Source organism: Trachymyrmex cornetzi, unplaced genomic scaffold (genome assembly GCF_001594075.2).
Source record: "Trachymyrmex cornetzi isolate Tcor2-1 unplaced genomic scaffold, Tcor1.1 scaffold200, whole genome shotgun sequence".
Classification (NCBI taxonomy): Eukaryota; Metazoa; Arthropoda; class Insecta; order Hymenoptera; family Formicidae; genus Trachymyrmex; species Trachymyrmex cornetzi.
This window is the reverse complement of record NW_017296637.1, coordinates 360,879-377,360: the sequence shown is the minus strand read 5'-3', so window position 1 is coordinate 377,360 and position 16,482 is coordinate 360,879. Positions and strand designations below refer to the sequence as shown.

Below are 16,482 nucleotides of genomic sequence, written 5' to 3'. Positions count from 1 at the left end.
CTCTCTCTCTCTCTCTCTCTCTCTCTCTCTCTCTCTCTCTCTCTCTCTCTCTCTCTCTCTAAGGGTTTTTGAGGTCGCTGATTTCGAATCCAAACTCAAAATTTAGAAATTAAAAATGGCGGATCCAAAATGGCGGCCGATTTTCTATAATAATCGTCTAATTTTTATGAAATTAAATATATAACGGTTTTTTGGATCGCTAATTCCGAATCTGATGTCAGAATTTCATAATTCAAAACCGCGGATCCAAAATGGCGAACCGAAAAAATGCAAAAACCAGTAAATTTTTAATGAAAACTTTTTTTCAGGGTCGTTGATTACGAATTAGAAGACATTACAATTTTTAAACTTACAGATGACGGATCCAATATGGCTAACTTCAAAGTGAACATTTAATAAAATTTGGAGAAAAAAGTTCGAACTTGTAAATTTAAATCACTACCGCTCTTTGTCGTACCCAGAATCACGAATCGAGGACGTGGCGGATATTGACTCGATTTTGCTGTTTTTTTATTTTTACTTTTTTTGTATTTTATTTTTTAATTTTTTTGTACTTTATTTTTTAATTTTTTTTGTATTTTATCATTATTATATTTTTAACATTTTTTAAAACTGGTTAATTAGTGTTCAAGCGTAATTACAAATCTCCTTCATCACACTGCTCTTCATTAGTCAACTTCGTATCATGCAAATTGTCGTAAAAATTTGTAAGGTCGCTTGAATCATCTTCTTTCTCATTTCATTCAGAAAGAAAATCCATTGACTGGTCGAACTTAGGAATGTCAAGCAAGTGAATTACTTCTTTGAGGATAGCTTTGTGCTGCCTTTTCTGAATTCGCGAATTAAGGTTAAGTGTAGATATAATGGGGTCAGAAGTATCCATATAGTTCTGTTAAATACATCTTCTATTGTTGAGAGACGAGAACATTTTTTCTTTTTCTCAATCAAATGAGACCGAGAAAGAGGACTCAAGCGGCCTTACAAATTTTTACGAAAGTTTGTTCTCAATCAAATGAGACCGAGAAAGAGGATGACTCAAGCGGCCTTACAAATTTTTACGAAAGTTTACATAATACGGTCATTTGACTAATGAAGAGCAATATGATGAAGATTTGTAATTATGTTTGAATAATAATTAATTAATCAATTATCAAAAATGTTTAACTACATTCAAATTTTAAAATAAAAAAATTAAAAAATCGATATATACTACTGAATTTCATAAAAATTAGACAATTATTATAGAAAATTGTTCGCTATTTTGGATCCGCCATTTTGAATTGTGCAATTCTGACAGCAGATTCGAAATCAGCGATCCGAAGAACCGTACATAACCATAATTTTTCATAATTTTATCAAAATTCTGGAGTAAATGGATTTTTGATCACTTATTCGAATCTCTTGGCCTACTGTGTAGTAGTGAGAAAATAAATACATATCTTTAGTAACGAGCAAAAGTGGCAAAAAGTGGCAACTTGTTCTCGTCAACCATATTCATACGAACAAAACATGATAAAAAAAAATCAATTCCGAGGCCGCACAGGTCGGCACAAAGGATTTGTGTTAAGTCATAATCTATTTAAATCAGAAATATTCGCGTAAATAGCTCTGCCACAGAAAGTAGTGCTAATATTTAGAGTAAATAAATGTATAGCATTATTATTTGTCCATTTTTAAAACAAATACGATTTTTAAACATTTAATTTATAAAGTTTATATTCATAGTTTTAATGTTTTTTATTTTAAAGATAGGTCTGAAATTATCACCTGTATTTTGTAATCGAACGGCTATTCCTCAAAACCTGTTACCAAAACCTTATTATACAGTTCATTTATATGTTCTCTGAGATATTCTTATGACACATAAAATATTGATTACAGTAAATTTTAAACTTGACTTTTGGCCAGTTTTCGGGTTTTCTGGCCTACTGTGTATGTCGTGTTTTTTTAAAGTTCAAAGTTTCAACTTTGTGAAACATTTATTTAAAATATTTTTTAAAGTAATATACGAAAAATAAAAATTTTTAAACACGCAATATTTCTTTTCGAAATTATTCGTGTATCTTTTGCTTCTGTATGAGCGTGTACAAAAATATTAACTGTATAAAAAATTATATATTTATGATATTTAAACTTCTTGGAATTGATAAAAATAATTCAAATTTTAATTACTGTTAAATGTTTTTCACACACATGCACATATATATATAACTTTATTCGATCGTACATATACCTTACTACAATTTAAATGTACTTATCACAAAGGATGCAATTAGATGTTCGACTCGTGTTACTCTCCAGAAATTTCATAAAAAATATTTTATTTTACGATTCTCGGATAGTGATATTTGCGGGTCTGTTCTCTATGCTTATTACCTGCAAGGTTCATTATAGTAGAGTGCATCGTAACTGATACGGAATAGCGGACGACATAATGATTGACACGCAGCTGATTTAATTTGCCATTGTTTAAAGATACATAAGCTGAAATCTGTCGCAATGACAAATAAGCTTATCACATATTAAAGCGTAATAGATTATGCTTCGTATATCTATCATAATCTATTATAGTTTTTAAAAGTGAGATATCAATGAAATAATCGAGAAATTCATCATGAGTGTGTTTATGCCTTCCATTTTGTCTGACTACAAAACAGATATAATTTTATATGTCATAATTTTCAATTCCTAGATTTTTCATCTCCTCGAGAACTACTTCACCTTAGCAAAATTTATTTAAACTGCATTTATTAAAAGTCAATTATTCATTTGCTCCGTAGAAATTCACAGAAAAAGAATCTGATTACATTGATTGAAATTCTGATTGAAAATGGACAAATCAGAATTTTCTGATTAAATCTATTATAATTCTAGTGAAATAACAAAAATTCTGATTGATATGATCAGAGTCTTCTGGTTCGTTCATCTTCAACTAGAGATTTTTCTCCGTATAGCAATTATTATTTGTTATCACAGACTTATTTGTATGTATATTTAAGCTAAAAAGAAGCAATATAATTTTACAATACACTGTTTGTTTAATATTTTAAATATCTAATATAATTTATTCTTCCTTATCTTTAATGTATCAAATAATAAACAAAAGCAATATTAATAATAAAAATTATATCAAATATTTTTAACGCAACTTGTAAAAAAAAAATATAAAATTACTTAAAAAGTATAACAATTAATTTAAGAGTAACTTCCTTAAAGGCCAGAAGCGTTAGCACAATAAGATGCAATAAAGTGATTGGAAAGTTAAAAACAATAATTTTTTTAAATTAAAAATAATTTTTAATTAAAAACTTAAAAATATATGAAGTATTACACTATAATTTTGATAGAAACCTATATCTTTTTGTTCTTCATAATATATCTATTTTTTCTTCGTATATTCTTTAAAATAAAGAGATTAATTATTCTAAATAATAAATTTGTATTTTTTTTTTTTACTTTAATTTGTGTAATTGCTATTCGAATTCATCAAATAAGCATATTATAACATATATTTATTTTAATGGAATATTATTTTTGTTTTAAATTCGTCGATTGATTAGCATTTCATAGAAGAGAAAATGAGACAGTTCTAGGGCACTATGCTCCAATACCGGGTTAAGATCACGTCCGCGAGAGACCCTTGTGTGTTCGCGACGTGTAAATGTGGCAGGAATTAATTGCCTGTTCGTCGCCCGAGAAGTGCTGGCCGTCGCTTTTACGATCAATTTGCCGTCCGGGTTCGGCAGTACCCTGCTCGACAGCAACTGCCACTCGGTCGTGTTTCATTAACAGGACAAGAAGCAGGGTCCTGACGGGACACGTCGGATTTCCGGTAAGATGACGATGGCAATGACTGTTTGCGGGAACAAGGCATTTCGATTACCGTGAACGGTCCTTTGGTATCTCGGTCGGAGGACTTACTGTCAGCTTTACATCAGCACAAATTCGTTATGTCCACAGGTGAATATCACACTAATTGAAACAATTACATAAGATTACATCAATGAATAATGCTATAAATTGTTTTAATTTGTATGTTATCCCTCTATTGCATGTTATAATTAAATTTTTATATGAAATATATCTTCAATATCATCGTATCACTTTTGAACATATTTCCAGTTTTTGGGCTATATTTCTTAAACAAAAGCTAAAAATAAAATTTTGGAAACATAAATACCAACTAAAAAATGTCTTCTATCAGATAATACAGCAGTTTTTATAATACTATTTAAAATTTTGCAATCATTAACTTTTTTGTAAGATAAGCAAACATGAGCGTTCAATAAAATAAGCCCTAAAACTTTTCTTTCACAGAAATCATCTGTATAAAATATTTACAAGTTAATGTATTGTACATGAAACTAGAACTTTTTCGCTTCGATATAAAATGTTTTTTATTGATTTATATATATATTTTATGCTGTTCCGTAATACGCAAAAAAATATAATATGGCAATTTTTTCATAAAACTTTAAAGAAAATTAATAATAAATAATTACAGGGTGTTACAGATACATACTAGGCAGTACAACGGGTTGCGCGGCAAATTTTACATGGGTAGGCGTCCGGGGGTAGGCGCTTAACCTATGCAAAATTGCCGTGCAACCCGTCGTACTGCCTAGTATGTATCTGTAACACCCTGTACAATCAATATGATGTATGTGTATAATGCAGTATATGTATAATCTTCAAATTAGGTATCAAATTAGTATTCTAATTCTTTTCAATCCATCATCTCAGAAACGTGATGATCTCTTCTGCATATATCTATTGATATGTACAGAAAAAGGATCTTCAGTTTTTAACTGATATTCGAATGATCATATTATAAAAAGTTTTCATGACAAAGATACTCTCTGTGATTTATCATTGTCTTTCGAGAAGTGACGATCAAATAAAATCTGATATGTGTGCTCTAGGTGAAATTTGAACTTATATTTTTGACACAGAGTGTAGCCACGCAATCCTCTACGCAATCCACGATCGCCACAAATTAGGTTAATGAAATGTAAAATCATTTCATTGCGTGTAACATTAAATAAAAATTTGCACTAAAAAAACATTATTTTTGAAAAAAATTATTTTGAATACGTTTAGAATAAATGACATCGAATATTCGTGCGAGTAGAATGAATAGGTCAATGCATATACATCGAGTCTTGTCTTTGAATTTATTGAGATAGTTAAAACTCTTAACTCGTAGCTTCAAGCACAGCAATTAAAAACTAACAAAACTGCAATAAACTCAGTAAAGTCACTTTCTTGAACTGCAATTTAAGTTTGTAAAACCAGAAAAAGTGTTTTGGAAAAAATAGTGCTGACATTCCGCATGCATTATAATTTCGTGCAGATAGCACTTTACAAGGATAGGACGCAACGACCGTAAGAGTCTAAATGTACTTAATATATATACACGTACGTGTTACGCGAATGCACTCAGAGCATCTCTTCCGTTATATGAATATAATTTTCAGAAAAGGCCATGCTATGGAAGCTCGTCGCATGTAAAACATCATTCTACGATGAGGACGTGACACGATGCATTATTTAATAGATCGGTAAAGTGCAATATGATCCTATTATCAATAGCTCAATACGATCCATCGCTAGTATCGCCTCCGTAATCGTTCCTAAGAGAACTGCAATCGCATTGAATAGTGCTTCGACACCACAACGACGAAATAACTTTATTGCCTGCTGGAGATATCAAACGTATTTTACCGATATGCTGAGTATTACATTTTATTACAGTGCAAGATATTATATATATTCCGTTTTCAAATTTGCATAGTTTATTTACATAATTTATTTTTTGGAAATGTGTGTATTTTTCTTAATAATTTTGATTATACAACCAACTTAATATTGACCTTTTTTGTTAACAAAGATTTTATCGATTTTTCTCTTCTTTTTATTATCTTTAAAATTTTTAAATCAAATATTTACATAATTATAAAATTTTATTGAAGTTTACACAAGATGATTTAAAAAAAAAAAATTCTCTTGATGTTTATATGTCGAAAATTTTAATCTGAAAGAAGTATAATTTTTAGTCAAAATTTATAAAACCAGAAATCTATCAATATAATAAATCAAATAAATCTTAAAACGATAATTTTTTTAAGTGTAACTTTTAAGAGAGATACTTTAGATATATATTATAAAGTAATATTAAAATATAATTTGTAGTCGACTTTATCATAAAATAAGATTTCTAGGAAATTAAAAGTCATAATTATCAATTCTGCACAAAAATTTTGAGCAAAATAAATAATAACTTTTACAATGCTTCGTTGATAAAACTTTCGTATTGAACACAAATTTTATATGCAAAAACTAGCGTGATTAAAAAGAAGCAATAGTGAGATTATTTACTAAAGCTATCTTACATTCATTTAATGTGCGGTCTATTTTGTACAAATAATATACTTTGTCATTATAACGTGTTTGATTAAGATATTTACATAATCTGAAATGTTTTAAGAGAAAGAGATGGGAATAACATTTTACCGAAACCAAAAGTAGCATTTCATCAAAAGGAATTTTACGTTGAATGAAATCTGTCACGCAAGCAGTAATATGAGCTAAAAACGAACAGCCACGAGTTCTCCGTTGAGGAAGCAAGTACGTTGGAATCTTTTATTAATTCCGAAAGCTTCATGCTTCATGAGCGTTGTTATTACGGTTCACTTCTCCATCGTATCTGCATACCATACACAGCAGAACTCGAAGAAAAATAAATTGGTATGGCACTTATACTATTTCATCGGAAGAAATTCCGTGTCGGATAATATCGCGCACGCAACAATGGCGTGAGCATAAAACGGCAATGACGAGTGAAGAAAATAATAACGGTACAAAATGTATGTAATTTTAAATTAATAAGCATCATAAAAACTAAATGTGATATAATTTAAAAAAAACGAAAAAATGTTTAATGTACAAATCAATATATTAATCTCTGTGGGTTTCACAAAGATCGTTTGCTCATTGAATCCATTCTCTGTGTAATTTACTAAAGATGCGTTAAAAAAAAAGATAGGTAAACATTCGCTGTGCCAACAGAATTTATCCGAAGAAAGATTGAATGGTAAGAGCCAATAGATTGTACAATTGTTCGTTACACGGCTAAAATGAAGCTGAAGAAGAAGAGTCAATAGCGAGAGATGAAAGAATCCATTTGATCAGTTACTTTATTTCTCACTCGTAAATCCGAGTATGAATGGCTCACGAATCTTCAATTAGCCGCCAATTTCGTCAGTACCGAATTAAGCTCTCCACTGAATAAAACGACTGTCACACGAGATAAAAAGAAAGGCACATCATATTATAATAGAAAATTGTCACTTGCGAATAAAAGTTTGATAATAATATTCACGTAGATTATTTTACTTCAACACATAAAAAGAATTATTCGTTTGATCTCTTGTCGGATCTAATAGTTTTCTTCAAGGAAATTTAAAACTTCTGCTATTGTAATCAAAGGTAAAGAAAATAATGTGACTCTTCAATTTTCTATTTAAATGGAATCATCAGTATCTGATTCATATTTAATCTTCAGAGAGAATTGCAGAGTTTTTTTTTAAATCACAATAAAGTTTCGCTCTAGGAAGAAATATATGTTTAATATATAATCATATAACATGACACTGATTACGAGACGTTATTACATCTCTGATAACTTCTTTAAAGGTTAAAGGACACGAAAAGAAATGTGTTAGGAATTGCGGAAGGAAATGGTACCGAGTAACCAGGTCCACTGGTGACGTCGGAATTATCACGAACATACACGAAGAGTCAGAAGGTGTTGAAAAGAGTAGAGACTTAGAGCGATGTACAATGAGATGTGCTGCTGAGCTTTATTTGAAATCAATTGCTGTCGTCGTTAAGCGATAAACATACACAGGTACCGAGAGGTAACCTTCGCTTCACGAGAAAAGAAAGAAAGGTTGCGAATGTATACATCGTGTGACACGAAGTAAACAGCCGATAGGTAGAAACATTGTCACGAATTCTGACCGCGTCGGTATCGATAATAAGCGTACGTTTTGAACGGAATAGCTGTCGATAGAAATAAACGTTGAAATTAATTCAATAACGAGCCCAAATATTTAACATGACGGTTTATGTAATTCTGAAAAATGTTATGACGAGAAGAATTAGCGCACTGAATTTTTACTGAATTTAGTCCAACCCAGATAGCAAAATACCTCCACAATATTGGTACGGTGAACGTACGGCGTACTATGTGTGCCGATACTGTACCTGTCAGGTACGTGCGTATTTAAAGGGTACAGTACCGGTACACCGTACTTTTGGTACGCCGTACCGATAATGTATGCCTTAGTACGCATGTTACTAAAATTAATTAATTTTATAGTTTTATTGCTAAAATGAGTATTATTATTGATTGATATCTTATTCCAGAATACACATCATAAAATTATGGTAAAAAAAAAGTTTTTCCCTGAATTCGAGAACTAATTTCATAGTACTTCGAAGCGGTCACCCATCTGATTGCATACAGCCATTCACTACTATGCTCGACTTTTGAAATCGTTGGAAACCGCACTTCGATGATCCACGAACACTTGTATAATTGTGGATGTATAGCTATGATATATCTGTTCAATATATGGCCCTGATAGAAATTTATGCAGTTCAACTGAACATCCAGTCAGTTGCTGTCTAATATTTAATTTTAATGTTATAACGACTATTTTCAGGTTAGGCAATCATATGCTCTACTTTCGCAGTACCAGTTATCATGTATATCGTTTTCGATTGGAGGTCTTCACAATCTCTCTCCTGTCGATAATGGTACAGTGTTGATACGCAGTACTATAATATCATGTACACTTTTTGTACTGCTACCGTACAGTTACGCCGTACACCCACACCATCACACACCACCACCACACCACACACCACCACCACACCACACCACCGCCACCTCGTGGTAGTACAGTAACAGTACGGTAACGGTACTCTCTTGTGCGGGTTGGTGCGGGTATCGCATGCTTGGTTATCTGGGAAACAAAATGTCTCTGAAACTTTTCTCGTATGTTTGTGTAAAATTATATTTTATTTGTTTAACATGTGTATATATATATATATATAGTCTCTCAATATAAACATTGCAGAATACGAATCATTTTGATGAAGTAAGTATAGAACTTTTTCAACTAAAATTGTAAACACTGAATGTGTTTCTTTTCCTTTTTTTTTGCTTACAAAATCAGTTACTTAACTTAATTACAAAATTCATAACAGATTATTTTTGCATTTTAATTATTTCTATTTAATGTAATATTTAATATTAATTATTGTTAAAAAATGTTCTAAAATGTTCAAAAAAGAAGAAATGTCACTGTATGTCTGTAAGCTATCATAATAATTGTGTTGTATCAAAGTTCTAACTCTCGACGCATTTCTGCTGATTAGAACGAATTACATTCAGCTGGTATTTTCAGTCGACTGCCCATACGACGATATCTCGCGCATCGGCATTCGAGCAAGCCGATAATACCCCGTTCGCACCGGAAGAGCGCTATAACGTCTCCTGTTATTGATACTTGCGATCACGCTCGTAACAAGATAGCCTACGTTAAATACCCTGTGAAACGCGAACGAGCCGTTGCCGTTTGTCGTGTTTTAACGAGCGACAAACTCATCTGCCACCGAAGACGACCGTTATTTCTATCGCTTACAGATTGAAAATGAATGCTAGATCCCAAATACACTATATCGTTTATCCATGTTGCGTATTGGATTCTCGTGAATCCTGAAATATCGTCGACTATTGTATCGAGTACGAAAATAAAGAATTGTGTATTAACATTTTTTATTATATAAATTTGCTGTCAAAATACGACAAATGTAAATAATCAAAAGATTTATTAGGTATAGTAAAATAAATTATCTATAAGGCAAAATAATTCATTGGCAGAGCATTAGTACAAATTAGTTTTACCTTTATAAAACTTTTTGGAGTCAAACTATACAAATTCCAAAACATTTTCTTTAAAAACTTTTTATATTATCCCTAATCAGCGTAAAAATTAATAAATAATAATAAATATTAATTATATGAAGTTATAAAAAATTTTAACAGAAAAATTAATTTTTCTTTTAGTGAGCTTGACACTTTGAATTTATTCATTTTACCCTTCAAACACGTTCAAATGATGTTGGTTCCGAACAATAGATCCGTAGTTAGATGAATATACGAAGTCAGGATCGAGATTGCGGAGCAAATATTTACTCGTGTGTCCTAACACATCGCTAGTTAACCAGGACACGTCGAAATCGACCTTAGCTTTACAGAATAGTAAAAGACCGTAGCACGATTAATATGTTCGACATGAGTAGTATAAATCATGTGAAAAATGAAAAGTTATGTGAGGAATAAAAGAAAGTGCAACGTCACGATAACAACAATTGCAAATCGGTTCTCATAATCAAAAGGAATTGACTAGTCAGAGAAAGATTATAATCTGTTATTAAAGATATTGTTTGTCAGACAAGTAGAACGAAACTGTAGATTGAATGTTTAAGTGGAGTATATAAGAAGTAGCGTAAAATTGCACAAATCAGATTGATCATGTATAATTAACAGCATAGATTTTGTTGTTATGCTACAATTAATACGCAATGTTCAAAAGATCATCAACAAACTTTCGAATTTTCCCTTTATGTCTTATGATATACGTATATTCACAGAATTCAATCTAATTAAAAATAATTAACAACAAATATTATTGTTTCGAATTCTTTCGTGAAATTTGTGTTGATTAATATTTATGTCAAGGAAATGCTTTATGTTGGCTTAAAACCTCAAAATATAAAAAATTATAAAAAATTACAGAAATTTTCAACATCGAACGATATGTCCTTAAAGATTAAAATAACGATCGATACCTTGGAATTCGATCGTAGCTATCCCAACTGGTGAGGCAGTTGTAGCTACTATATCTGCTGGAAGTCGTCATCGTTAACGTCTTGCTCGCTGAGGCATTTCGGATCCGCTCAGTCGCGTTATTCCACAGTGCCACCACGAACGTCCTCCATCTTTTCACGATATCGAAACTGGCGCTCATATAGTCGAGAGTACAAAATTGCTATAGTCACAGATACCTTTTTGTTCCGGCGCAATTCTTATTCCCTCTTCTCATTCAGTATTTTCCCACCGGTTTGATATTTCACCACAACCACGAAGAAAATTTTCCGTTTATTTCGTCCCCAATGGCAAGACTCGCAATGGCAAGATTGGACGATGCGCGGGAGTTTGAGTGCTCCAATCGCGGTCGTGGTGACGTATGTACCCCTCTCAGCAGAGCGACGTAGTTACAGTCTCGTAACACGCACGATCGCTCGTGGCAAGGGTTAACGAACCAGAAAGAAACTTCTGGAACACGGGCGCGCCTAACCGCGTTCGGTACCTGCACGATACACGTAAAGTACTTTCACCACCCCTTTGCAGTTACCACCCGTTCCGTCGGTGTACATAATCGGCGAAGATATATACCCGTACAAAATGCACCACGGCGTAAACGATCGCAAAGATCAAACCGAGATAGAGTCAGCAGAAAAATACGACTAAGCCACTAGAACTTGGACCATGTATTTTGCTACTTCGCTGTCTAATTGGACCACCGTTTTAAATCCTTTCCGTTAAAATATTAAATGTCAATTACATGCTATGTTGCACTTAAAATTATTCGTCATCCTGGACGACGCGTCGTACATGCGTATCTGTGCGTATCGTACGTACGTGCGTGCGTGCGCGTTGTATGTGCGCGTATTAAAAATATTCTACGTTTTTTGGACCCGCCAACCAGCGTGCTCATTAAGTATCTCGTAATTAGAAGGAAGGTGCGCCCGCTTGTTTACTCATCGCACAATGTCGGGCGTCATATTTCCCTCACCTACCCTTCTTTATTCGTTTTCCCTTCTTTTCTTTTCGTCGTTCGTTGTTATTGCTCCCTTAATCGAATACACTTAAGCAAACTCTGTCACAATTGTAATTTACTTCTTCCTCGTTGCTGCGATACTAATTTTGTTCCTCTTAAGAAAAATCTTCGTTGCTCTTCTTAAAAAGAGTTTTTCTTCTTATCTTAATAAAAAGAGACTTTTTTGCGAAACCTTTTCTTTCACATATGCTCTTTTCACATACAAAAAATATCTAACAAAAATCAAGCGAAGAAAGATGCTTTATATGTTTCAAAAAAAAAAGAAAAACTTTCACCACACTTTCGCTCCCACGAACAATAAAAGATTATAGCGAAAATGTCAAAAGAAGTTCATTAATTCGGAAGGAGGGCGATGACGAGGATGACGATGTCAACTGACATTATGATGAGACCGATTCCACAAATTGCATCAATCAACAACGACGCGTCGTTTGATAGGTTCTGCGGGGTCACGGTTCATCAATGTTACTATAGATGCTTGCTATAATTGCACTGTAGTCATCTACGGAGACCGATGTCATTTCCTGAAGTCCTCTGAATTGAAACTCGAAGACGTCGAAACTCGTTGAAGTCTCCTCGCGGAGTCGCTTTGAAATAACATTGGAAATCTTTTTGTACAAGATTTCCGCTTCATGGACCACTGCGTATTTCTCTTTTTGATATATCACTATAGCTTACTGTTATCTTGTACAGTCCCGAAGGACATTCTTGAAAAGGGTTTTACACATCCTTTCCGCAAACTAATATTCATAATATCTTGCAATGAAATTTTCGTTACTCGTCAACAATTACGTTATACTTTTTTTGGAAAATGTTGGTCCTATTTTTAAAGTTTTGCTTTCGAAGCTCTTCAACATTTGTTGGTCCTTTCTTTACAGAATTCCACCGTAGAGGCTTCTTGGGAATATCACTCAAACTTTTAAATTTACGATTTTGAAGCCTTTTAGGGGAGTACTTGGTCCTGTTACTTTGGAAATCGCTGCTGATATCGCTGATAGCAAAGGATTTGTCCTGACGTTTGCTGTCACGGATATAATCCGACGCGGTCTTTCATGACGAGACAACGGGATTTTCTCTTCAGGTACCGCATCTTCTGAAAGCTTCGTCGCCCCTGTCGCTCGCGTCCGATGCGGACCGTCGTTTTACTGAAGAATAAAACTTCGCGATACCATCGGCCCACCTTTCTCGTGTGCGCACGAGAAGTGCTATCGTATCACCGGCCTGACGGATCCTTTCCCGTAAAAGCTCCGCAAGCACAACGCGCTTCGCGTGGCCTGGCTTAGCGCCGACTAGCGGAATCAGCCTCAAACTCACCGTCGCGACGACGCGCACCCCTAGCATCGCGCAAGCTCCGCTCTTCATCACCCTCTCCTGATTCTCCTCGACAAACTAGCCGAATGCCTCCCTTGAAGAGAAACCGATAAACATAGAAAAATCTAATAGTAATAGGAGAACCATATATAAAAATAATATTTTGCATAATTGCAGTGTCCAATACGACTTTGAATCAATTGTATCTTCTCATTATCACTTATCAACTAACATAAAAATTGCAGACATTAAATAGATAAGATTTTATCTCATAGATCATTATTTTTCAAAATTAAGACTTGAGAATCTTCAAAATTATATGTCTCTATATTCCTTTCTCTATATGCTTCTATATGCATCATAAGTTCGTACATACATTTCCTATGTACGTTTCTCTCGCATATTGATTAGTGAGAATGATGATTGAAAATCATCATTCTTCATTTCGTAGAAATAGTGACGGTAATCTCATCAATTTTGTAAAGCTATAAATAAACGTAAAAGAATTTTAAAAAAGTTGCTTTTTTAAAGTTGTCAATTTAACTAATGATCGCAGTAGCCTAATCTAATAATGTGAATATGGAATATATGGATTATTCGTCCAACAATTGATACTTCACTAAATGTTAGCAAACAACGTATGTATTAAATTGATTATTCGTTCGATTCTCATTATTTTTTAGGCAATAAATGTAAATATAATACCTTTGATATATTTATTGACTTACATTCTAATATTAGGTGTCAAACTTAATTCCTGCCGTTTTTCGTCTCCATAATTGATTTGTTTCGAAGGGAAGATGAATGAATACCTTAATCAAAGTAATTTCCTCCATTTTCTACTTTATTACTAATTAATAATACTTTATTAATAATACTTTGATTAAGGTATTTTCCTTCGAAACAAATCAATTTTGGAGACGAAAAACGGCAGGAATTAAGTTAAACACTTATAATAGTTCGTGTAATTTTTAAATTTCAATTTCATTTTTTGTATTATCGTCAGAAAATAATCAAGAATGATAACATTTTTGCCGCGAAGCACGTCAGTCAATTAATGAGTTTAACCTGTTAGTATAATATCAGAGCATAAGACAATAAAGAATTATTTAATATCCTCGCAAATGATAAATTAACCCGTTTGCTGTGATGCAGTTTAATATTAACGCACATTTACTAGCAGCTATATTAAACTGTTTTATGCTTATGCTAATACATTAAAAGTAGGATAATCTACTTCATTAGAGCATTTTAATCTACTTCGTTAGAGCATTTTAAATATTTTCCATGACATTTTTCTATAAATATAAATACATATCGGAAAAGTTGCGATAACAGTGACAACAAGAAATATGTATTAATTCAACAAAATGTCCGATGAGCGAGATAAATGTTGAATTTTTGATGCGTGCTACGCGCGAAACGTGCATAAGCACGTAATCCATCTTTTACATGTAATCGACCAGACGCGATTCTGCTTTTCAACGATATAAGAACTCGCAGACGGATCAATGATTTATGATTTGATTGACGATCTTTGCTTAGCGAAAAGTGTTGCTTTAAAAATATAAATATCTCATGTTTAATACATTCGTACAAAAATTTTTTCGAAATATTAAAAAATAAATTCGAAGTAAATGCATTTTTATGCGTATTACATCAATGTAATAGTACAAATAAATGCATAGATACTGTAAAAGATAAACAACACATAATCTGGATAATTTAATAGATGTAATTGTTTAAATTCAACTGTATTAATTTACATTGAACTTCTAATTCTAATTATAAATAATTAGATATGCTGCTTAATTATTACTTATTTATTCTTTTCTTTATGATCTGCTATTATCTATAACATAAATCGTATTACACTTAAAGAAAAAACATAGTAGTAGCAATTATGTACGTGATAACTGTATAAGCTTGATACGTAAAATTAGTGCGAATAGTTGAATAAGCTATTTTACAATTATTGCAATTATAAAATAGTTTCAATTTCAACTATTTATGTTAATTCTACATAATATGAAATTTGCATAGTTGTCATTTAAATAGTTGTTATCACTATGTTTTTTTTCTGAGTATATGTTATAAGTGTGTTTGAAATATCGGTTGTAAAGATATAAAATTAGTATAATTAAATTAAAATATGTTTCAATTAAAATTGTTATTTTTATTGTAATTTTATTATTAAAAAGTTATTAAGTATTTAATACTAATAATACACAGTTTAAAACTGATTTACATTTTATTTTAAATAAATATTTGTTTAAGATTTTTTTATAGTATTGATTTGTCTATAGTAACTTTCAATAATTTGGATTTGTAAAAGATATTTACTTATATTAATTAAATAAAAATATAAATAAAAGTTTCTTTTTATATAAGATTTTCAACATATTAAAATTTTCAGCACGGATAAAGAATGTCTGCGGTCAGCTAAACAGGTCAAATTTTATATGGTTATAGCATGCAAGATAAATTCTTGCTTTTCCAGGTTCTTTGTTAGATCACTTCAAGTTTCACATTAGATTATGTATACATATGAACGTTTGAAATTCGGGTAACCTAGGGAAACCGCCATAGCTTTCAAACCCAAAATATCCTAATGCGAATTTATGAGAGAAACCATTCTACCTGTGAAATACTAACACCGTCGATCGTAAAACATTGACGCAGCATGGGAATACATCACAGAAGAGATAGCTCAACATTAATAATAGTTTGAAGGATGCTTGGCCATGAGATATGCATGAATAAGAAATTTCCTCGCCAGGTCCCGTGAAGAATTTTCAGTACCAATAACGATCAGCTCTAATACTCACAGATTTATTTTGTATCGCGTAAGTTGATCAATTCATATAAATAGATATATTCATAGAAATATTCAATCATCAATCAATTTATAGAAGTAGATATATTCATAGAAATATCCAATGAACCAAGAGATTATTTACTTTTTTCATAGAATAGCTTTTTATTTTATCTAATCGCTATAATCAGCAAATCGTTAAGAAGACAACCAATAAGTACATTCAAATAAATACTAAATATGTCAAATGCATGTCTGATAGTTTAATCATCTTTAATCTTATTATAATTATTTCTATGTTAATTAAGAAATTGCAAACATTTGCACGATTTTAATTGTTTTTTGTCCAATTCTACATCAAATACAGTAAGTAAGGTAAGA

At 32.0% G+C, this 16,482-nt stretch overlaps 1 protein-coding gene across 1 annotated transcript in view; it reads right to left on the bottom strand.

The window, feature by feature from the left end:
- The window catches only part of SLO2 (slowpoke 2), a 95,367-nt gene extending 84,265 nt beyond the window's left edge, over window positions 1–11,102 (bottom strand). Inside the window, exon 1 of the mRNA XM_018505182.1 lies at window positions 10,924–11,102. Within this exon, the coding sequence (XP_018360684.1) occupies window positions 10,924–11,102 (179 nt within the window). The remainder of the gene's footprint in view (window positions 1–10,923) is intronic.
- Between the last annotated feature and the right edge of the window lie 5,380 nt (window positions 11,103–16,482).